Source organism: Papaver somniferum, chromosome 9 (assembly GCF_003573695.1).
Source record: "Papaver somniferum cultivar HN1 chromosome 9, ASM357369v1, whole genome shotgun sequence".
NCBI lineage: Eukaryota > Viridiplantae > Streptophyta > Magnoliopsida > Ranunculales > Papaveraceae > Papaver > Papaver somniferum.
Window position 1 is genome coordinate 158419163 of NC_039366.1, and position 25309 is coordinate 158444471.

A 25309-nucleotide genomic window follows, 5' to 3' on the forward strand; every position below is an offset into this window, starting at 1 on the left:
AGGAAACATAGCAAACTAAATAAATTTAGCTAATTCATATGCATGAAGATATGAGAATCTGTTGCTGATAGAAATGAGTAATCACCTAAAATATCTTCCAATTGTACATTGTTTGAAGAATGTCATTCATACATCCATGTAGAAATAATAAGTAAGTTTTAAATGCTAGATTCTCAACTAGAAATCTGTGCTCTTCTTTGTTTATGTTGTTTCCATTTGAACCTTAAATAAGGTCTTTGTATGAAGTATAAACTGTAAAAACTCCAGTTCTAGTTAACTTTCATCGAATAGACTCTTGAGATTTGACCAAGATTCTTATATCTTGTATTGTAAAGACTTCATTAACAAAGAATAGAGCTTACAATCTTTTTTAATCTCATTGAGTGTTGTTTCCCTTTATAAGAACTTAAACAGTAGAATTAATTAAGCATCAGTCAATTGAATTGTATGTATGTCTCGTATCCAATTGTGCTTCCAAGTGTTTATTTTAGCTCCATCTCCAATTTCAGATATAATACTTCTTAACAATTTGTAGACATTTCTTATTGGTTATCCAGATGCAAGAGTCACGTGAGTTAAGTTTATCGCATTGAAGCATTTAGCTTTCAGGATCTTTGACCATATAACATTAGACTCTATAATCATTTTTCTAGAACAAATATGAAACTTAAGGAATTACAACGTCTAATACAAAGAGAACTTTGTAATTTTTATCAATCTTATTCCATGATTGATGATTTTTGAATGACCGTATAACATAAAGACGGGCCTTAAAATAGAAAAGAACTACGATTATCAAGATAAGATTCTGATTATCAAGAACTATCAGGAAAAATATAGTCTGGTCGAGCTTCACGAATCCCTTGGTGAAGACTTCTTGTGAGGTAGAATCGATTAGGCATCTCTATAACCTTTTGAAGAGAGTAAGCTATCCTAATTGTTGAAATTTTCTTGGTATCTTATCCTTGAAGATCCCTCATAAGAGAATAGATTTTCATTACCTTGATTGTGTATTTTTCTGAAGGAAATCAATAGGTTATCTGTTAGAGGCAGAATAGTTAAAAGTATTCATTGCGACTAAAACAACTTCTAGGGATGTAAAGGACGTCATCTGTTGGAATTCAAGTGCTTAGGTGTAGATGGTGATTTTTCGACCAAGGAAAAATTGTCATTTTTAACTAAGGGCAAAATTGTTATTTTGTATCCAAGAGGTAGAACGGTCATTTATCAAAACCGACTAACCCAGTCCGAGTATGTTTGCTTAAGTCGATATGTACTCAAGTTCATGGGTATTTCCAGGTATCAAGTTATATGAAGAAATATTTGAACTTAAACATAAGATGAAGCTCAAACTCCATCTAGGATGAAGTTCAAGATGAGATTCGATCTCTAAACAAGAAGAGCTTGCCTAAGCCAGAGAGGCTCGGTCATCCAAATTAAAAGGGATCAGGCGCCCAAAACTAAAGAGGTCTATCACTTTACTTCGAGGCGAACAACCTCTGTTATTCCTTCGAGTAAAATAACATTCGTCACTCCACTCCGAGAAAAAGATCCTTCATCGCTCCGAAGTGGAAAGCCCTTCTCACTCAATGGCTAAATCCCCATCTTAGATTGGTCCTGGTCATGTCTTTCAATCAAGCTAAATACATTGAAATATTACCCCAAATCTCTCGTCAAATTCAAGACTGTTAGAGCATTGCTTGGTTAGACCCACTAGCATTGTTATGTCAAGTTAGTTGTCAAATTTAGATGAAAAAACGCATTCTTGATTTAGTCATTAAAGTCAGTTTCGGACTAGACTAGGTTTAAGAAGTAGAGTATATAACCAAGATGTCCTTGAAGAATGGAGATTGAAGACCATATGAAGACATTTTAGAGAACTTCGTTAAAGGTTAGTAACGATCTCTTGATTCTCTTATTTACTCTACCTCTCTATTTATAGAAACAAGTGCTCACTCTATGGAACAATTCCTGTGATGGTAAATATATATTTATATATATACTAGAGGATATTTGAGCCCATGAATTTTGTGAGGATGACCTTTATCACTATAAAGGTCCTCATGTTGTAGTAAATGAGAATATTAATGCAACGAGCCAAGATTCACTCAATTCCAAGTTATAACGAAGACGTTATGAGTGATTTATTAAAACAACACTTATAAGTATGGTTAAGGTTGATTTTGTGAATAGGAAATTGTACAGGAACTTTTTGCAACAGTTCGCGAACCTGAACCGTGAATACTTGACTAAAAGCCTATTTTGGTCTAGTATTTAGGTGTTTCCTAACCTAGACAAGGTAGCTTTGTTTCCAAGCAACCTAGCCTTGATCAACTAGATTACAAAACAAAGCTTGGACAAGTTAGGCAAGATAAAGATCGGTCATGATTTGTTCTCCTAAAATCTAAATCGACGGTTGTCGTTGTTTATTTTTGTATGTCTGAGATTGAAAGTTAGAATGACATCTAATTGTCTTGATTTTCTTATCATATCTTTAATGTCCCATTAATTTCTTCATAGTTCGTGTTTATTAATTTCCTATAATAAATATATATCCCATTATATATAGATCCTAATAAATATCTCTTCATTAATAAATAATAAATTTGCTAAGTGGTGGTACAAGAAGAAGTAGTGGTAGGTGGTTCTTATGATGTTAGTGGGTGTTGGTGGACAATTTTAATTTTGTTTTAATTCGTGTTGGTTAATGCAAACTCAGTTACGATACAAAAAAAAGATAATCTAATAAAATCGGTATTGTCACTTTACGTAGTAACAAAAAATGAATGGTACATATTTTTATCGAGCATGTATTGCTATGGTATTGGCTAGGTTAGATTATGTAAGTGTTTGTCTATATTTGTGCTTGCAAAAGATAAATTCATGTCTGGCATATTTCCTCAATAAAATGAAAGTGATGGTGAATTATTTAGATAAATCAGTTTTTCTTTGTTGTAATAAATTTAACTCTCATGAAACTGCAAAGTTTCAAGGTTCGTATGAATCGTCTCTATGCTATCCCTTGTGTATTTGGGTATTTTTTAAAGTTTTCAATTCTTTAAATTGTGTCAATTTTTTAATTTGGATTTTGAAATTTTGGGTATTCAAATGGAGTATTTTTTGAGTAACCAATATATATACATATATAATATGACATCAAAATATTAGACTTAAATTCATTATCGTTTGGGTTTTGCGGAGAAAATGGCGCAAATCTTGTCCGACCTTGTCCATCTAAAAGTGTCCATGGATCCTCCCTCATATATATATATATATATATATATATTAGTCGGTCGGAGGTTATGGTTTTGTTAGATTTTTGCCGTTATAATTTTGTACTTATATTTGATTTTATATGAGGTTTAGATATATTTGGATCACCTCAATGCAATGGCATGGTTCAATCTTAAGCTTCTGCTTTACCACATATAATTTACAACGGTTTCAGCATTTCTATTTATTATGTTGTTTATTAGATTTGTTTTGTAGTATTTGATATATGGCCCATTTTTAGGTTTATATTTCGGGTCTACATAGTGTGAATCAAAACCGTTGAAGCTCAAAATGGGTTTATCCCTTCTAGGTGATTAAGAGTGATGTTCACAGATATGTTGGAAGATTCAGTTTTCACACAGTTATCATTTACACTTTCATTTTTCTTTTGTTATTGATTTATGTTTGAGATTAGAAATCAAATTATGTCTTCATGGTTTTTTTTTGAATGATCTTACTCATATATATTTATATAGATTTTTATTCAAAAGTTAAATATAAAAAATCTTTGATGGCGGTTTTTGGTTTAATGTACCCCAATATTGTTTTTGTTCTTTTTTAATAGAATATGTCGCACAAAAGCTTGTCGCAACACAAGTTGATAATTTTGTGCTTGGAGTGTACATAATAGTTTTTAAAAAAATATTCTTTAATTAGTTCAGCTGGCTTCTGGGTGGTTGCCATTGCAACTAATACATTGGATGTGTTAACTGATTGTTGTCGTAGGCGTCAAAAATAATTACACTTTCTTACTACTCAAAATATATAATGAAGCAAGGGCAAGAAAGGATCCCACAGAGAGGTCTTGGGTTGTCAATATGTTTTGGTTTCTTATAAGTAAGAAGGGGAATTTTCTGATTGTTATAAAGTAAACTAAAATAAAAGCAAAGAAAACACGCAAATCAAGGATGTGAAATATTGGATAAAGGTTTCATCTTGTTTTGAATGTATGATTAGAATTCGTATTTAATCTCGCTATCATCAAAAGCCTTAGAATACCTTATTGCAAGAATACTCCGTAAATTTTCTAAGTCATCAACACACACATTAGAGCTGCGTATGTGAATTCTACCTAAAGAATAACCTAATGCCTTGCGCTAATTAAGTTCAATTCCTAGGAGCATTAAGTTTCAGAAATAAGTTAATTAATGCAATTGCCATACATTGCGCATGACAATTCGGACAAAGGTCAATTTCTACATATGACTACAAGAGTGTATCACTGCAAATCATAATCATATCATGTTACTCGTATTCAAGGTTATCACTCGATGATGAACCCTAAATTAACTAAAGATATGGATATGAGTTCAATCAATTCTAAACTTAACTAAACAAACATTCAATCATATTGCAATACGTCAATCATGCAATTATTATAAACCTTAGAAAGTGAGCGATAATATGAAGAGAAAACTAATTCATCATATCAAAAACCATGCTTGCAAAATCCAACTACATCTTTAACCAATAAGAATAAATTATCTACTCATAATCATGGAGTTCATAATCAGAAGGAAGAGAAAACCTATCATGTTGCAAACCCTGGAAAACAAAAGTAGAAGAAGAGATGATAGATCTTTGAAAAAGAGAGAGCCTTCTTTTATATACTTTCTGACTTCCCTTGTAAATCTCGGCCAAATCCATCCAGCCCATGCTCATAATTGCAATTCAGGCCTCAAACCAAACTCATAGGCCCATTAAATATTTGGCTTGTCAATCTTGTGGAACTGACAAGCAACTCCACCACTTTTCCACCAGCACCACGGCCATACTAGCAACCTAGCCATTTCCTTGTGCTCACTCGAACAGTTTCAGTGCATACAACCAAGTTCTCACATTTCTGAGCAACAAAACTCTCCAGCAGCAACAACTTCCCGACAGTCAGTTCCATTCATCATACTGCCTTTACTGCAAGATCATAATGCCTACAATCCATTATCTGCAGCACATACTATTCAGCACAAATTCATCCCAACCATTCCACCTGCGGCACTACACAACCATATACAGCATCATCTCAATCTCAGCTGCAATATTCAACCTGTACCCACTCATCTCATACTTGAACTGCAACAAACTTTGGCTTCCTCCATGCAACAGCAACAGCAGCAACACCAACTCAATTTCATCCTCCGCTCATACATCCACCAGCACCTGCACACTGCTAAACACCAGCTTCAATTCATCTGCTGCTTCTCAGAACCCTTTGTACACATCCACCAGATCCATTTGCTTTCCCTGTAATGCACATCTACCTCATGTTCTGCAGCTTCTATTGCCTTCTCTTCTTCTCCCAGTTCAGACCCATACACAATTATTCAGTTCATATCACCAATTCTTCTCTGTAACACTCCACTGCTGCCACTGAAACCCATTGCAGCAATTCTTCTTACCTGCTCACAACACCAGTAGTTACTCAGCTCTGTAACATAACCAGAGCCATTGTCTTGCTCAGCTCCATAGCTATCCTGTCATCCAACATCAGTTCATAGCTCCATCTCAGGCAACTCAGACAAACACAATCACCACCATTCCTTCACAACTTCAACCTCTCTGTAGCTTCCCATGAAAATCAGCTTAAACCCATTCTGTTACTTCTCTGTCTGAACTCAATTCATGCCCAATTTCACAACCACCATCTTCAAATCATCTAACCCATCTTCGCATACATGATTTCAGCTTCTTCCATGTATTTCTGGTTCAATTGCACCACCAATTTCTCTTTTAAACCCTCAACTCAAACGACTACAACATCATTTTTCAGTACCAGCTCAAACTCCATCGTCTTTGAATCCGAGCAGCAAACGCAACTCATCAATTCAATCATAACCCAGATCTCTTCACACAAACCCTAACTCATATATTTCATCAAAAACCCATTCATTCATTTCACGGCAGCATCAATTCCTCTTTCTCTGATTCATGTTCTCAGATTTGATATAAACCCATCCATCCATAATCCCAGACGAAAATCAACAATCACACCCATCTTCCATTCTTTCGAAAATCAAACAGCAAACCCCCATTTACTCACCATCAGAACCAAACTCCTAATTCAGAACCCTAACTCCATTTCTTCCATAATTCGAATCAACAGCAACAGTAGTTTTTCAGTGAGCTCCTTAGCCATGCCATCACCATCGATCTTTTCAACCTCAACAACAACTTGTTTGCCACCACCAATTTCATCTGAATCTCTCGATTTCAGACAAGAGGAAGAGAAATAAAAACTGATGATAAGAAGAAATAACTTTTTCTTCTCTGATTTCAGGTTATGTAGGAATAGAAATGGACACAGGCACCCAGCTTTCGGATATAGGCCACCTGAACAATCTTTTGTTGATTTCAGCTGTCAAATCTGGAAGACTGACAGTATAATTCCTCTTCTTGTGTTATCAGTTGTAGGGAACTGACAGGCTTCATCGATGCTTTCGCTCATAACTTCCTCTTATGACATCGTGGTGACATCATTCTTACGCCGATGGCTTCGTCTTTTCGTTCTCTTCAACATGATAAGAAGAAATCCAACTTTTGAGCGAGTTCCACTTCTTTTTGCTCCAATGACTCCAACATACCTAAATAACTCAAAAGCAAACATAAGATATATAATTTACAAGAAAAATCGCAAAGAAAGCATAAATACTATATATAAAATTAGGTGTTTTAGACACCTATCATTAACCACCACCACCACCACCCCCCCCTCTCACTTTTAACAAATTTATCCTTTGATGTTATCCACAGATATAGTTGGGATATTTACTAGCATCACTAATGCACAAACAGTGACGACACTGAACGACTACGAAAGTCGTATGCTATGACTCAAATGGCAGATAGTTGGATTGTCGATCGGTAGTTGATGATTTTCTCCGGCACAACATCGAATGTCTATGTAAAGTGGTTCGGAACAACATTTCAAAGGGTTTTGCAATTCTACGTTGCTATCTTTCAAGTGGACAGGAAAACATGTTATTTTATTAAGATTTTCGATATACGTAAGAAGTTAACAAAAATCATTGGAGCTCATATATGATCTTACTTCTACCCGATATTTGAAGACCATTATTGATTAAAACTTAAACGCTCCAGTGAAGATGGATGATTATTGTATGATTCAATTCATAAAAATTATAGGATATAATATTATACGGTTTTGTGATATACATTCTAATATCTTACTTAGATCTACACAAAAAATGTAGTAGTGTTACCAAGAAGAAATAAGAACTTTAGAAAGCACACATTTCCCATATATGCCAAAATATACGGTTTTGAGATAATCGTTATAATTTTTTGGATTGATTTTATCTCAAATCACAACAATCAGAAATTCATGAATTTCTCACTCTTCCTATTTCCCAAGGTGAAAGGTAAAATATAAAATTATTGTTGAAGTGTCCTTTGATCATGATATTGCTTGGATTTTTCTGTCATGATTTTTGGTTTCATTTTGTTGCACCAATGTTATTAGTTTTTATTCGAATTTTTGATTGTTTAGATGGTTAAATTATTAAACCATGGTTATTTAGTACCCTTATTATACAAGACATTACGTAACCATGTTCGGTGGGGTTTTGTAGTTTTGGGTTTCCTTACAAAAGAAAGTAACAGAACCGTATCTTTATATTTACCAGTTCCAAATAACAGGATGCGATGCACGCCCGTGCCGTTCACTATAAATAAGGTTTCATGTAACCACACAACTTATCCCTTGAAAAATTGTGTGTGTGTAGCATAAGGTTATTTTCCATATCTTTGTTATTCACGAACAAGAGTGAGATTTCAAAAGACTTTACTTAGGGATCATAAAGCACAGGAAAGCTATCTTCTTTGATAGTTACAGAACCCGTTCCTAGGTATTTTTCATAAACCCTAGTTTTGATGGATCAAGATATCTCTAGATTTTTCTAGGTGATCTTGTGAGAAGGATCAATTAGGTTACGGAACCATAAACCCTAATTATTGAGGAGTATCTTCTGAAGATAATTGGTGTTCTCCCATAAGATTTTCAAGAGTATCTTTGCTAGAATATTTAAGAGAAAATTCAAAAAGAGAATTGGTGTTCTGCTAGGAGTTCTACATTTGTTTTAATACAACTGAAACAAGTATTACATCTAGTTCGAATAGGTAGTAGGTAATTGGTGTAACAGCTTATAATCAGTGTGTGTGCGTTCAATCTGGACTAGGTCCCGAGGTTTTTCTACAAGATTGTAGTTTTCCTCGTTAACAAAAATCTATGGTGTATGTGTTATTTATTTTCCACATTATATTGTTTTATCTTTATAATTGAAATATCACAGGTCGTACATATTTAAACCTAGATAGTATTAACTCAATTGTACAGAATCTACAAGACTAGTTTTTGTTGAATTCGTATCTTGAAATATAGATTACAAGACTTTTTCTTGTTGAAATTTGGTTTATAGGTTTGTGTTTATAGCGATTCGAACCTATAGACATGAATATGAACTTATATCAACCAAGTTCAATTTACGTACCACCAGGATTTGATGACACTAATTACTTATGGTGGAAAATAGTTATGTGCTCCTTCTTACAAAGCCGTGACTTTCATACATGGACACTTGTTGTAAAGGTGTATGTTCCTACAACAGTTCGTGAAGGAGAGAATATTGTTTCTAAGGACATAGATACATATCGCAAAACTGAAATTAGTGTTGCAAAGCATAATTCTGATGGGTTGAATGCTATTATACATGCCATAAGACAAAATCTCCAATATCACGTGACTACATGTGAAACTTTGAAAGAAGCTTGGGATATCTTGCGGACTGTATTTAAAGGGAATACCGCATAGAAACAAAAAAGGCTTCAAAACCTATCATCTGACTAGGAAAACCTTCGTATGTCTGATAATAAAACCTTTGATGAATTTAACCAAAAACTTTCTCAAATAGTTAACTCCTCACATTCGTTAGAAAAACCTATTCCCAAGAAAGATATTGTGTGTAAAATTTTCAGGTCTCTACCATCAAGATACGAGTCTAAGAAATAGGTCATCGAAGAAGCAAACGATTTTTCAATAATTTACATAAATACCCTCGTTGGTAAGTTAAAGATCTTTGATAATGAACACAGATCTAAAAAAGAGATGATTTCTCTTAAAGCTGCAGACAATATTGAATCATGTGAGGATAAATTTAGTTCACCGGATACTAAGAATAATTCTCCACAACAATTTAGAAAATTCTTGAGAAACAAGATAAAGAGATTTTCTAAAGATACAACATCTCCAGGTGATGTTGTTCAATGCTTCAACTGTCGTGGTTTCGGGCATTTGTCTTCCGTATGCCTTAGCATGGACCATAGACAACCAGCATACACTGCAACTCATCCAACTCTCGATGATATATCTGACGATTATCCAGAGTACACAGTTGAGTTCGCATTAGCTACTGGAAAATATTTTTCGGACACTGATTCTGACTTTGACGGAGAAGTGTACCATAAAGATCCAGTTGCTAATAAACTTATTAAAGAATGTCATCAGAAAATTTCTAAAACTGAAAGAACCTTATTCAGTGAGAAAGTTAAATATGACAGACTTCGTAATGAGAATAAAGACTTATGAGACCAACTTGATTCTAGTTGTGCAAGTGATTACCTCAAACAAATACGAAATATTAAAGAAAAAATTGTTGAAGGTCGTGAACGGGAAATTATTCTTCAAGCAAAGCTAGATAATTTAGAGAACATTAAGATAAACTTGTTATTTAATTCGGAACGAGAAGATCTCAAAGTTCAATTAGAATCATCGAAGAATGATCTAGTTATTTCTCTTGAAATGATCAAAAGGTTAGAAGAGGAAAATACAAGCTTAAAAGAAAGCTTGGGTAGCAATAGTAGCTCGGATAAATTAATGTCAATATTGGGAGCATGTAGAAATCATTGTGATATGCGAGGATTGGGCTATGAAGGAGTAGATGCTCTTAATATTTGCAAAGAAGTGAAATTTGTCAAAGATAAAGATACTTCTCAACCAAAAGCTTCCACTAACGACAAAGTATCTCCACCACCTGCAGATGACGGAAAGAGGAAATTCCATCAATCTTCAAAGAAAGCATATATACATCCAGGTAACAATAAATACCACTTTTTTCATTCTACTAAAAATTGCTTTCATTGTGGAAAACCAGGTAACTTGTAAAGAGGTTGCAGATTTCTTAAAGAGATAAAGTCATATCTGATTCTGTTTAGATGACAAGATCTGATGTTCCGAACGGGAGAAAAAATGGTTGGCATAATATTAGTTTTTACAAAGTTCCCCCTCGGAATTTTTATAATAACATTGAGGATAAAAAGAAACACGTTGCTCCTAGAGTTACTCGGAAACGGGTACCAAAGAAGATCAATAAATCAACAAGTGTTATTAAGAAGGATATCCCAGAAAAGAGCGCAATAAGGTACAACATCTTAATGAAGTACGAAAAAGTCGTTGAAAGTTTCAAGGAAGTTGTACGATTCCTAGAAATCATGCATGACTTTGTTTCAACTACCTGTGGTGAACTAAATGATGTTCACCCAACACAACTTGATTGTGTTGAAAGTGTACCAAGAACCAAAGCTCATTTTCAGTAACAAGTACCGGGTAGAGCAGAGATAAACCGCGTAACGATCTTATCTCCAAAGTGCGACAAAAGTTTTTACACTGGTCGTTTGCCTGCCTAGACGCAACTTACCCGAAGGAAAGAGTAATCCTTAACACATTCTGTGTCGTGTTGTGATGAACAGGGAGTGAGCACACCGCTCTAGTTGGGTTTACGTATTCACGACCGTTAGAGTAGCATATTCATTTTATCCCTGCCCAGAAGACAGAGCAAGTCTGCCAACTGGTGATTTAACGAGTTCGCATGCTGAAGGTATAGCCCTCGAAAGAGTTGACACTGGCGAGTGACCCGTACACATGGGCCCGAATCCATGCATACGCTACAGCGGGCCAGATGCTACTAATGCCGTCCTTAACGCTCAACATTGTTTTGGTAATCGAGTCTGGTTGTTGGATTACCTTTGGACAGGGTCCATTGCAAGTGTACCCTCACCAAGAAATACGCTAGTAAGAAAGATGGTGAGGAAGACACAAGAATTATGATGCACATATTATATTAGGTAAAATGTGAATATTTGGTGAAGCCGTAGAATCATGATTGGATTCTTCTAAAAGGTATGTCTATAAACTTGAGCAAAGCTTTATGATTCTATTATTATATGCTTGATGCCATGATTCATTAATATCAAAACATTTTTGTTTTTGTTATTGATACTCTTGCTTTCGTTAAATGTTTTTATGGAAATCTGTGTATCATTCTGATTAATTGTTTAAGCACTTACTTGAAGTTAAATACCCAATGTTTCTAAAGACAATAATATTCATATCTATTTCATGTTGAGACGTTGCTCCATAGATATGTATGCATGCCAAGAGGTTACGTGACCTTCTTGTGATAATGGTTATGACGGTAAATTTCCCTAGTGGTTTTCATAATTGTCTTCTATGCACCTATAAATTAAAGAGTCAGTATAGTTTTATACGACTCAGGTGTACCACGTCGCTTGTGAGTCCAAATTGTAATGACTAGATGTGGGTATCAACACTTCTTATGCTCTTTGTAGAGTTCTTCCTGCCTATCTGACTCCTACAAGAGACGAGAATAGGATCCATGAGAATTTCTACATAACAAGCTAAGAAGGATATGCGCTATAAAATCTATCTAATCATAATGTTGATATTTAAACTTAATTTCTGGGTAGAACTCTGAAGACATGATAATCATACAGATTACGGATATCATTCACCATTAGTTAAGAGATACTGGATTTTAAAGGTGAAGTACTCATGGTACACAAACCAATCCGGCTAATGATCCATATACCTCGTGTATAATTTGTTTTTACCTAACTTGATTCGTGTTTAAGTTCTTAAATATACAGGTTAGAAGAAACAAATTAAAGTCGATGACTTGTGTTTTTGGTGAATTGCAAAGAAGAAATTTCGAGTTCAGACTTGTCTTATTTAAACTATCGAAATATGGATCAAGCAATGGTTATTCATAGTCCTTAACAATCTTGGTTAAAAACAATTTATTGTTCATGAACTATTTTTGTTTCAAGTTGATCATTTGAAAACTGCTCAAGCAATGATATTTATTATCTATGTCCATTGGGAAAGTTTCAAATTGTCTAAAGAGAGTATTCAAAACTTCTGTATTCTCGGCTCAGGGTAGGTTGGCAAACCATCTCGCAAACCATAGATATCTGAGTTTCTAAAATACATGAAGGTTGGTTAACCAGTTCACCAACCGTGAACTTCTGATTGGGAAAGTTCACGAACCCAGTTCGCCAACCGTTGACATCTGAACTTTGGGAAATAGGATAGTTCGCGAACCCAGTTCACCAGTTGTAGATTCTGAATGGGACAATTTGCGAATCGGTTCTCCAACCCTCCAAATACTGAACTTTTCAGATGCTCTTAAACTATTTTTATAAATATTTTTGGCGTTATTATAACTCTCATAAATAATTCTAAGACAACTTTGATCCCTAAACCACTTTGTTTTTGTGAATTTTTGTTTAGTCTTGAGTGTTATTGAAAACCATTATTGATTGAATGTTCAAACCTTCTTGGTCCATATGTGAACTTACGGAGCACGGTTTTTATTGATTTATATGTGCATCTTCTTCTTTATCAAGGAAATCTTTTCATGCGCTTTTGGTAGCCATTCTTGGTGTAAATCCTTGTGGAAAAGATTGACTCTTCCTTCTAAGAGTAAATCAAATATTGTTGACACATGTTTTTATCTTAGCTATGATGATCGCAATAGTTCATCTTCATGATCATATATTTTGTATTGTTTGATTACCATCGGATAGTTCCAAATTTTTTTAATAATACGATCTCATGAGAAAGGTTGCTTTTGTTGTTCTTTAGTGAATGGTAATATTTTTGTGGGGTGTGCGGACGTGGAATTGCAGGAGATTTTTGTACCTTTATATATCCTTGACGCGAATCGAGTTTTACTTGGTAAAATCGTCTAAACTAAATGTTGGTATGTGTTCACTAATCTTGAATACTCTTTTGTTTAATTACGATCCTTATTTTTCACCTTTGCTAATTTTGTTGACAAAAAAATGGAGAATTATTAAGTAGTGTTCTACTACAACATACGACTTTTCGGAGCATTATATAAGGGGGAGTGGATTATAATCTATAGGTTTTACCTATTATGAAAAATAAGTAAGTAAGGACTAAAGGGGAGAAAATACTTATCGTAACAACTTGGGTAGAGTTTTCTCATAAGTTGATAATATGTTGCGTATCTTCAACAAGTACAGGATGAACGCATGCATAATCGAAGACGTCGAAGATTCAAGAAATCAAGAAGCATAGTGGAAAGAACATATGTAAAATGGGTTTGTCACAAAAATTGACAAAAAGGAAGACTGTTAAAAGTATTCCTTGGTTGAATCCATTATCATTGGTATGTTAAGTTAGTTTTCAAATTTAGATGATAAAACGCATTCATGATTTAGTCACTAAAGTCAATTTCGGACTAGACTAGGTTTAAGAAGTAAAGTATAGAATCAAGATATCCTTGAAGAATAGAGATTGAAAACTATATAAAGACATCTTGGAGAACTTCATTAAAGGTTAGTTACGAATTCTTGATTCTCTTATTTACTCTACCTCTCTATCTATTAAAACAAGTGTTCACTCCATGAAACAATTCTTATGATGGTAATTATATATATTAGAGGATATCTAAGCCCATGAATTTTATGAGAATGACCTTTGTCACTAGAAAGGTACTCATGTTGTAGTGAATGAGAATACGAATGCAACTAGCCATGAATCACTCAATTCTGAGTTATAACTGTTAGAGCACTGCTCGGTCGAACTCGCAAGCGTTGCTATATCAATCTTGTTTGTCAAGTTTAGGTGATCAAAACTATAAGTCTTAATTTCTAGTCTACTTATAGCTATGTCTCGGACTAGGATAGAATGTATAGTTGAGCTTTAGACTTCACGGCGTTCATCGATTGAAGACGAAGATCTATTGAGGAGATCTTGGAGGAACTTCATCAACAAAAGGTATGTGGAGACTAAAACTTATCTATCACTCAGAAGTTTACTCTATTTTATCTCATATTGAGACTAAGTCGTATAGCTATATATACTTTAACATTTTACACATTTGATATTTTGAGATGAGTTTAACTCGCTTATATCTTTCTCGAAATATGTGTTGGAAGCTTTTCTCTTTAGCTACGTTCATCATTATTCTTGACAAGTTTAGTTGGAAAAAAATTATTTGTTGGAAACTAAATAATGAGTCAGAAGATGATCATGTGAAAATTTCCTTGAAACATCTTATATGATTTGTGTGAGACAGTCATTTTATGTCGACTCAGAATGTTTCGTATTGATCATTCGATCACTTGAAAATTGCTTATAAGCTAATGGTTTGTATGAGACAGCTATTTTCGTCTTCTAAGGATGTTTCAATGATTGAAATGTGAGTTTAGAACAATTAACCATTGTCTTGAAGACTATATAAGGGAGAACTCTAGCAACTGGGAAACCTAATCCCCACACCTCCTGTATGATACTAGTTACGACTAGAGTCGATTCTCCTTTAACCTAGGTTTTTCCTAAGACCATTATAGGTGTTGATACATGAAAATAATTACCCCTTAGCCGGGCTAGCGATCCCCTATAGGGGAGGCAAACCAAACATGAAACATGGGGGCCTTGGGGACTAAGGCCCAAGTCCACTAAAAGGTATCCATAAGACGGAAAGGATAAGGAGGAAATTAATGGAAAAGGAGAAGGTTGTATTAGAGAAGGAGTGGCACTAGTGGTAATTTAGGAGGTTGAGGACATGTGACATGATGTCAGAAAAGGAAGGGCTTCTTGGATAGCCTATAAAAGGAAGCACATGGTACAATGGAAAGGGGACTTTTCTATTTCTCTCTCCTCTTGGGAATTGGGTGTGTTGTGGCTAGGACTTGTAAAACCAATATTATATTCACCGCTCAACAATAGGTTAATGACTTAAAGACTTCATTGGGATTCTGAAGCCAGACCCAACTATTTTCTCTGTAGTTGCGTGTTCTGATCTTACTTGTTCTATTATTTAGTACTATCTTCTCTAAGATTTGCTCGAAATTTATCTTCGATAGGTAAGATATAAAAAGTAATCACAAAACTCTTCGTCTCATTCTTTGTGATTCCACAGTAACTTGTTCTACTACCATATAGTTAAGTTATTGTGAGGTTATTGATATTTCTAGGTTGTTCTTCGGGAATATAAGACCGGATTATCAATTGGTTCCTGTTCACCTTGATTTATCAAAAGACGGAACAAAAACTTCCTAGGTATTTCTGTGGGAGATAGATTTATCTATCAGAATAGACTTTTCTGTGGGAGACAGATTTGTTTATAAAGTCTTCGACTTTGGGTCGTAGCAGCTGTTAGTTGTGGGTGAGATCAGCTAAAGGAATCAAGTGCGTAGAGTCTTGTTAGGATTCATAGGCGTAAGGAACGCGACTGTACCTTGATCAGTGTGAGATTGGTTAGGGCTCAACTACATTCCAGTCTGAAGTTAACTGTCTGTAACGGTTTAATACAGTGTGGTGTTCAAATCTGGACTAGGTCCCGGGGTTTTTCTGCATTTGCGTTTTCCTCGTTAACAAAACTTCTGGTGTCTGTGTTATTTATTTTCCACATTATATCTGTTTATATAATTGAAATATCACAGGTTGTGCATAGTTCGATTAATTGGTAAATCCTACCTTTGGTTGTTGATTGAAATTGATTGACACTTGAACGTTGGTCTATGGTACCGTCCAAGTTATTTCTCATATCAATCAAGCTCACGGGTTTCTATCTGTTAGATTGCAGATTGTATTGAGAAACTGAGATATAACTCTTGGATGTTTTTCCTTGATTGAGTCTGACTGTCTAATTGATTCTCTTGGAATTATATTGGAGTTAGTCCATATAGATTGTCGAACGAAATATTAGGTGTGGCTGTTAGACCCCCCGCTTTTTCAATAACGAAGAAGTTATGAGTAATTTATTAAAGAAACACTTATAATTGTGGCTAAGGTTGATTTTGTGAATAGGAAATTGTACACGAAGTTTTTGCAACAGTTGAATACGTGACTAAAAACCTATTTTGGTCAAGTATTTAGGTGTTTCCTAACCTAGAAAAGATAGTTTTATTTCCTAGCAACCTAGCCTTGATCATTCACTACAAATAAGGGTTTCGTGTAACCACACAACCTATCCCTTGAAAAATTGTGTGTTGCAGAAGGTTGTTTTCCATATCTTTGTTCTTAACGAACAAGAATGAGATTTCAAAATACTTTACTTGGGGATCGTAAAGCATGGGAACGATATCATCTTTGATAGTTACGAAACCTATCCTAGGTGTTTTTCATAAACCCTAGTTTTGATAGTCAAGATATATCTATATTTTTCTAGGTGATCTTGTGAGAAGGATCAATTAGATTACGGAACCGTAAACCCTAATTGTTTAAGAGTAACTTTTAAAGAGAATTGGAGCTCAGCCAGAATATTTTCAAGAATATATTTTAAAGAGAATTGGTGTTCTACTAGAAGATTTAAGAAAAGAATTCTTAAAGAGAATTGATGTTCTGCTAGGTGTTCTACAGGTGCACGAATACAACTGAAGCAGGTATTACATCTAGTCTGAATAGGTAGTAGGTAATTCGTGTAACAACTTATAATCAGTGTGTGTTCAATCTGGACTAGGTCCATGGGTTTTTCTACCAGATTGTAGTTTTCCTCGTTAACAAAAATTTCTGGTGTATGTGTTATTACTTTTCCATATTATATTGTTTTATCTTTATAAATGAAATATCATAGGTCGTACGTATTTAAACCTGGATAGTATTAATTCAACTGTACGGAACCTACAAGACTAATTCTTGTTGAATTCGTATCTTGAAATATAGATTACAATACTTGCTCTTGTTGGAATGCGGTTCGTGAACAATTTGGGTAATATACAAGGTTTACCTTGTTAAAAAAATCTTAAAACAGTTTTGCAACATGAATGTATATATTATACAAGTATTGTTCTTATAGGTTCCCGAATGAAAAGGTTGGTGGTGTATTTGATACCCCCTACGTTTTCAAAGACAGTTAAACGTCACCCCGAGTCTATCGTCAAACTCAAGACTCTTTAAAGTTATCCCGAGTCTGGGTAGGTTTAGTGCTCTAATTAAATGTCACGATGAATAATAAGCCTCTACCATAACTCATCTTCAGGCCTGGATCCGCCATAGCGCCTCTTCAGGCCTAGATATACTTTGTCCCGTAATAAATGAATTGTGGTGTTTATCATTCAATAGATTAACTGTCATGCATCTGTTCTTCACTAGATGGAAGGTTATGCTAGGTTAATACCCAACCTTAGCATCTGCCTTGCTCCTATAATTAGACAAGGAATTTCCTTTCTCTATGAATGGTCAAGCAACATCATTTGTATCCTCTTCACAGAGTTGGCCACGCCTCCACTCATATATCGACAGAAGGTAATCCTAGGTCAATACTTGACCAGTATTAAGTCATAGCGCCTCTTCAAGACCTACCTTTCTCTAAGCCTCTTCACAGAGTCGGCGCCCCACTCTTTTCCTACAAAGGAAACATCAATAACTAGGTCATACTTGAACTCAACCAAGATTGAGCTCTCCTCATAATACACGCATCTTCAACAAGCCTCTCAGAGCTCTTCAGATGATTCATAATGTCCTCCACATGCAAACATGTGTTTTTCTCCATGTAAAGTTAAGACAACTCTAGAGAATACTACCGCACCATACCCGAGCCACCTTATTCTGTGAACTCTTCTGCCCCTGAATCCCTACCATCATTGTGAATACTAGACACCTCATGCATGAAGGTTGATTACGTCACTAATAAAGGAAAAAACTTAAGGTTTTGGTTTAGCGGTTTATGGCATGTGTGAGTATCAACCTACACACGCGGAAAGAGAATAGTCGATCACAAGGGTCAGCTGCGGAGGATACACTCAACCCTTGTTCTATCCTTGGTTATTCATGAAATAAGGTGAAGCTGTTTATCCTTACTCCTCATCCTTATCTCACCGACTAGATATTATGGTTTTGCAGAGATATAAATAGAACAAATCTCGGTCATTCTGAATACAACAGAACAATAACATCAAGTTCACAACTATAGACAATAGCTTTCCCTATCAAAGCCTCCTCTTCTGCAATTTTTTGCAACTAAGAACTCTTGTCTCATCTCTTTGATCTTCCCTTGCTAAACTAATATTACCTCTCCATATTCAACTGAAGGATCCCTTGAATGTCCATTTTCTTGGTTTAGGAAGGAATGTTCATAATTAGTCTTCATCCCCCACGTCAACCTTAACCATTATTTACCTTTTTTATCCCTCTCCTATTTTTCCTTATTGATATATTGGCGATCACGGTGGAAAGGTTTGTCACTCATTCATAGATTTATATCACAATTATGGTTGTCACCATGAAGGAAGTTGATTCTTCAACCACCAACCATGAAAAAAATGTTCCCAGAAAGCTAAATTTAAACTTTATGCCGAATGAATGATTTTTTGTCCGCATGCAAAATGTTTCTAGAATACTGAAAAAGAAATTCAAAAGACGCCCCACCTCTATTGTGAATGGCGCCATGTATATCATAGACTCGTCTAAGGCAATAGATCCTTATCAGGGTCTCTCTCACATCAAAAGAACGCTCAGATATAATGAACTTGTTAGTTTGAAGTCTAAGATTTCCTTAATCTTGGCCCACGGTACAAAAAGGTCCTAGTGACCCCCTTGCTAAAAAAATCTTCTATTAGATCTCAAAAATATTAGCTATGATCCTCGACAAGCTCCGAGAAACCCAACAGAATCTTACAAGATCTCATATCAACATCCTGACTTACCTGAAAAACGCTTGTTGAGTATTAGTTAGAATATTCCAACGCACCTTGAACAAAACACGTCTATCAAAGAGGGAGTAATCAAAACACCTAAGAATAACACGGATGGAAGTCATAACGCGATAAACCTCATTTGTGGAGACGATGCTCACAACAAACGTGGGAAGCAAAGGAAAAATTATCGAACGGTTTCATATCTCTCAATGACCATATGACATTAGAAACTCAAAGTTTTTGTTGAAAAAATTCTCTAAAATTCGTCTAGTTCGAAACCACTCGACCTGATCGGGAGTAACCTAGGAAGTGTGCTACACTGCTATTTTCCTCATAATTCCTTTATTCTTCATCCGATTGACCTCGTCGTTTTTCATTGGATTTTTATTTCCATTATCTACTGAATAAAGGGAGGAACACTTGAAAATGATTCTACAAATTCATGACCCGAGAAAAACATTGTTTGGAACGTGCTTATACTTAAACCCTTATTGTGATACGTCTTATGGTATATAACTGTACATGATAACCGTGATACAGATAGTTGAGGAGCGTTCCATTAACATGCTCCATTTCGACAGGTTTTGACAGGATGATATCACCCGTTGGATGCTAACATAGAAACCGTAGAGATCTTTCCTTTAAATTTCGGGTTATTGGACATCCGACATGAAATCAACTAATTTTTACTTCACGCATCTCAAGCTTATTTTCTCTCTCATCTCACCCGTAACACATAAAATGTTAGGATTTATATTGAATCATTGACTATATACTTTGAAGTAAGAATAGTGATCGATCATCGATGATTTAATTATTAGTTAGGGTAAGTAAAGAAGATAAAGTATTTTTTTCAAAATCATCCGAGTTCTTGAGAAATTGTTACATATGGAAAATGGGTTTGTATGTTTGCTTTAATGGTATATCATCAATCTTTTCATGGTTTTGTTTTTTGCTTTCTTTGTAAGGAAAAATCGATGGGATTGGTGTCCCTTATTAGTTAGGAATTATCCCGATTCGTCTGAGGAAACAAATAATCAATCGGTGACCTACATCATCAAACAAGATTCTAAATTGATGAAGATGGAGAAATGAAATAATCCCTATTTATCTTGAGGTTGTTGTCACTTATTAGTCAGGAACAGCTGATTTATTTATGTTCGTCTGAGTAATTAAACAAGTATTATTTATTAGGTTTTAAGCATGATGTTGGATATATATATATATGATGATGAATTTTATGAAGAACTCATAACATGATATCTACCAGATAGTGCCATAACTTTCATACTAAATGGAAAGAAAAAGGAAATAAAATTTCTTATCAAACAAAAAATGACAGAGGATTACAAGAAGTTCGGGGGAGAGAGAAGAGGAATAAATAATTTGAAGTCAATAACGTGTGGTATCATTATGGGTATCCAGTAACCCAGATGGAAAGAATCCCTACTACCATCTTTATGTTAACGGATCATATCATCCTGTTAAAATCCTGTCACTATCCATTCTTGTTGTAGAATGGCCTGGCCAGGTTTATTATCGCTTCAAATAGACTTTGCTTTTTTAGGTCACCATCACTAGCCAGTTAGATTGGCATGGTTTTTAGCACTTATACATATTTTTGCTTTTTAATGTAAAAAATGTAAAAAAACATGTTAAAATCCTGTCAAAATGGGGCATGTCAATAGAACGCCCCTTTAGATAGTTTTGTTCACAAAATACAACTGTGGTTTTCTCCGTCCATTTTTCATCTTTGTAACATGTTTGTTCCAAACAACACCAAAATAATGGGTTTTCTGTAACCCACTGTACAAAACGGGTTTTAATATTGGGCTTTTCGTAGCCCACGATATGTTTGAAGGCCTCCTATTACTTCCATCAATCAAAATTAGAACGAAACCAGAGAGAATTTTAAAGAAGTTTTGCAAAGGTTAGGGAGAGAGGGAAGAAAATGATTTCCTCTTCGGTGCATCAACGAACTGATTCAACTCACTATAGACTTTACGAGTTTGCTAAAACTGCCCTCATCAAAATATTTGTGTCTCCATATGCCACGGTATTTCTTCTCTTTCTTTCTTTCTTTCTTTCTTTCTTTCTCTCTCGGAATTAGTTTCTTTGTCTAATTTGTTGTTTTGAATAAATTTTAGGTTTGTGATTTGTATTGTGGAGCTGGAATAGATACAGATAAATGGGATGATTCACAAATTGGTCATTACATTGGAATAGGTATAAGAAATAAGCTTGACTTAATAATACCCTCATGTGTCAAATTATCAAAAGAAACTAAAATTTTGATTTTTATGTTGTAATTTAATGAATTATGTGTTTGTTTTTATAGATGGTTTTTCTGCTGGAGTTAACGAAGCTCGGGATATTTGGGAGAATCATAAAAAAGGTTGTCCTGCTGATTTCTGTAATGTAGATCCTTGTGTGGTAAGTACATTCACTTTGCCATGAAACCCTCAGCATTAATTTCTAAAACCCTATGTGTGCTCAACTTTCTGGTAAAAGTTGAGCAGTGGCGGACACTTCCAGGGGTACTTTCGCTGTTGCACATGATACTGTTAGATGTTGTGTGTACTTGCACATTTTGAATATGTATGTTCAGAATTTTACGCGTCTCAGCTTTTTCTAACTCGCACATGTAGATGTGTCATCCGAACATAGCTAAAACCAGTGAACCTAGAAAGTTAACATCTATTACATTCTTCTTCGACAGGAGAACTTGGATTCTTATTTACAGGACAAGGGTATTCCTGCAGATATTGTTTGTTGCTTACAGCATTTGCAGGTATGTTTCTCATGTTTTAAGTTTTGTTTTTATATTTGGCATAGCATCTGTAGCTGAAGCCAAGTAGAAAGAGTTTGTTTTGAATAATTTTGGGATTAATGTAAAATGCAGTTTTGTTTTGAAACTGAGGAGAGAGCTAAAAGTCTTCTTCGTAACGTGTCGTCATTGCTTAGACCAGGGGGTTATTTTTTCGGTATTACTCCTGACTCATCTACTATATGGTATGGATTTTTAACAACTTCTGGATTTATTTTTTTATTTTCTGTTCTCAGTACCGAATTTATAAATACAGTGTTCATGTACCGAAATTATAGTTATTTCCAACTTTTGGGTTTGTAATACACTTATTTTTCGTGCAAATGTGTAAGTAGTATGTTTCAAGTTCACAGGTTTTACATGGTTAGCTAAGGCATGTTTGATAAAGAAATAAAAAAAGGGTTGAACCTGTGAAAGTTGTGTACGAGCTTTTGTGCAGTGCTGCTTTTCTTCTTGAAGATTCCTTATGCGATTATCTAGTTTCTTGTGATTGAGACCTCTAATTTGCATCCATGCTGGGTGTAGCTGTAGATTTTCTTGCTTTAGATTCAACCATTTGTATGCGAGATTTTATTAGTGAGACTGATTTCTGTTGAAATCCTCTAGGGCAAAATATCAGAAGAATGTTGAAGCGTCGCACAACAGAGTAGGTGGAATGAAGCCGAACATAGTTCCCAACTGCATAAGATCAGAGAACTACATGATCACTTTTGAAGTCGAGGAAGAGAAGTATAAACAATAAGCTCTTCAACACATTGTCCTCTTTCTTAAGTCGGTTTTCTAAACATTCTTGTTTTTCAGATTCCCTTTATTCGGAAAAAAGTACCAGCTGAAATTTGCCAATGACAACAATTCTGAGATCCACTGCTTAGTCCATTTTCCAAGCCTTATCAGGTTAGTAAATCTGAATAGGTAATAGATGGAGGTGAAATAGTGCAGGGTTCTTGTTCATGACCATTATTTATGTTCTTTCTACAGTTTAAATTTGTATCCATTTAATAACTGAAAATAAAATATTAATACTGATTAGGTTGGCTAGAGAAGTTGGTCTTGAGTATGTTGAGATTCAAAACTTGACTGAGTTCTACGAGGATAACAGGTATCTAAATGTGTATTTTGCATTTCTGTTTTTCTCTGAAATATTGTTTGTGGGTATAGCTCCTCATGCATTACTTTATCCTTAAAACTGCAACCAATGCGTATTTATGATTTATTCAGAATTGCGTTTGTCTGACATTTCGGTGAAGATTTTCATTAGCGAGTGTTGTGTGCAGTATTATTAAAAATAATTCTTACAAAAGCTGAAAGTGTGTTCACTGGCCTAAAGGGCACAATTTGCAGGTATGCTTCATAATGTCTCTCCAAACTTTGTGGACCCTAGAGGACGACTTCTTCCTCGGTCTATTGATATCTTAGGTACTGAACTTTCTTTTGTCTTCTCTGTTTTCTTCCTACTTCACGCCCTCACATCTTACGGCCTGCAATACGTACATGTTAACCATCTGTTATGTCGTCTGTTGCAGGATTATATACAACTTTTATCTTCCAAAAGCCTGATCCAGATATTACGCCCCCTATAATGACACCCAGAACGCCAGAAGCAACTTATTTTCCTGAAGAAGTAATTTCTCTCTTGTGATTTTAATACCATCATTCTTTGTGCTATTTTACTAGTTTCTACTATATTCTAAGTCTGAGAAAACATTGTTTTTGTTTACTTCAGCCTGAATGGCAAGGAAGCAGCCGGAGACGTCAGAGTTCAGTTGGGACAGATGACGAAAAGAGTACTTATCAAGACCCATCATCATCTATAAGCACCAACGATATACCGGAGGAGGAAAAGGGGATATTGGGACCTGGGCCAGCAGATTTACGGTTCCCAGAGGTTTACAAACCTGACTTTATACGGCATATTGGGTAGACTAGACTTGTTTAATCAGCTGCCCTTGGTGAATCCATATGGGTAAAGAAAAAAACAGTATATTTGAACGAAAATGCGACAGTTATGTAATTTTATTGCGGTGAAAAAACGTAAAAGAGATTGCAATTGTGCCGTCGGTGTAACCTAGATAAATTTTTATAACATCGTAACTTAGTGATGCAAGAAATTATGCCCAAATGATGCAATTTCGTGCTTGTGACTAACTCAAATGATGCACCTTTGGATTGGCCGAATGTCACATCAAACCTCCAAGAATTCGGGTCACCATGCAAGAATTAACAAGATTGTTCCGGAAAAAAGTTCTGACAAAATAAAAAAATGCACACCCGGTGGGGATCGAACCCACAATCGCCTGATTAGAAGTCAGACGCCTTATCCATTAGGCCACGGGTGCTAGTTGATACAGAAACGTGTATCAAACTATTCATTTTATTCTTCCAGATAAAAGGTGCTACCCGCCAGTCCCCACATTTCCCCATCCAGGAGTTGCCATCTTTGGCAGACCTGACTGGCTTACCTTTTGGAAGACAGTCGGCCACAAAATTAAACGAGTGATCACCTTCAAAATGTTTTTTCGTATAGTTTTGCACGACTGAATTTCGGTAGTCAACATTTTGTAATCTTCACCCAATTTAGGGGGAAAAATGAATTTTGATTCTATGTTGTCATGGGCGTAAGGGGCCGCGGGGGTGGCGTCGGGTGTAAAATCTCGAGCCGCAGCGAGGAACAATAATTCTCACATAGGTTTATGTTTTTGACATAACTGGTAATTAACTTTTCTGTATTAGCTTGTAAATCTTAATGAAAAGATTTGCAAAAAATTTGGAAAGCTTTTTTTCCTTCACTATTGTTGAAGTAATTAGCAAAAACAACTAGGAATGATCTGTTTCTTAACATAATTAGCTTAGGGTTTTAAAATATTAATGTATGACTTAATAAAAAAAGATTTTTGGTAATATTTTTTTCCTTTTTTGGCACGAAATGCCACTTTGGCACCCAACAAACTGGCGCCTTGGCCTGAGCGCCTAAAAAGGCGATGCCTGGGCGCCACTTTTTAAAGTGGCATCTTCTTATCCACTGCGTGGCTCCCAAGTTCAGAATAAGGCCACTTTGGCGCCTTGGCCTGAGCACATTTGACAACATAGTTTTGATTTGAGAGAAAGGAATGACAAGATGATTTATCTCGTGTTCTTTTTTCTTTTCTATATCACTACATGAGTAATAAATAGTGAAAAACAAATGGTTTAAAGGTGTCTGGATATCAAAAGTAGAAGTTAGTCTCAAAGTCA

At 35.2% G+C, this 25309-nt stretch overlaps 1 protein-coding gene and 1 non-coding gene across 2 annotated transcripts; one reads left to right on the top strand and one right to left on the bottom strand.

Moving 5' to 3' along the window:
• The first annotated feature begins 21165 nt into the window (after nt 1-21165).
• LOC113312003 (mRNA cap guanine-N7 methyltransferase 2) lies at nt 21166-24186 on the top strand. Its single transcript, XM_026560781.1, has 11 exons — nt 21166-21307; nt 21399-21477; nt 21590-21684; nt 21971-22042; nt 22154-22263; nt 22685-22807; nt 22880-22972; nt 23109-23177; nt 23406-23494; nt 23602-23699; nt 23802-24186. The coding sequence occupies exons 1-11, from the start codon at nt 21203-21205 to the stop codon at nt 23997-23999; spliced, it is 1131 nt and encodes a 376-aa protein (XP_026416566.1). The 5' UTR covers nt 21166-21202; the 3' UTR covers nt 24000-24186.
• Nucleotides 24187-24341: 155 nt separating this feature from the next.
• Nucleotides 24342-24414, bottom strand: TRNAR-UCU. Its single transcript has one exon. It is a non-coding gene; the product is annotated as a tRNA-Arg (tRNA).
• Between the last annotated feature and the right edge of the window lie 895 nt (nt 24415-25309).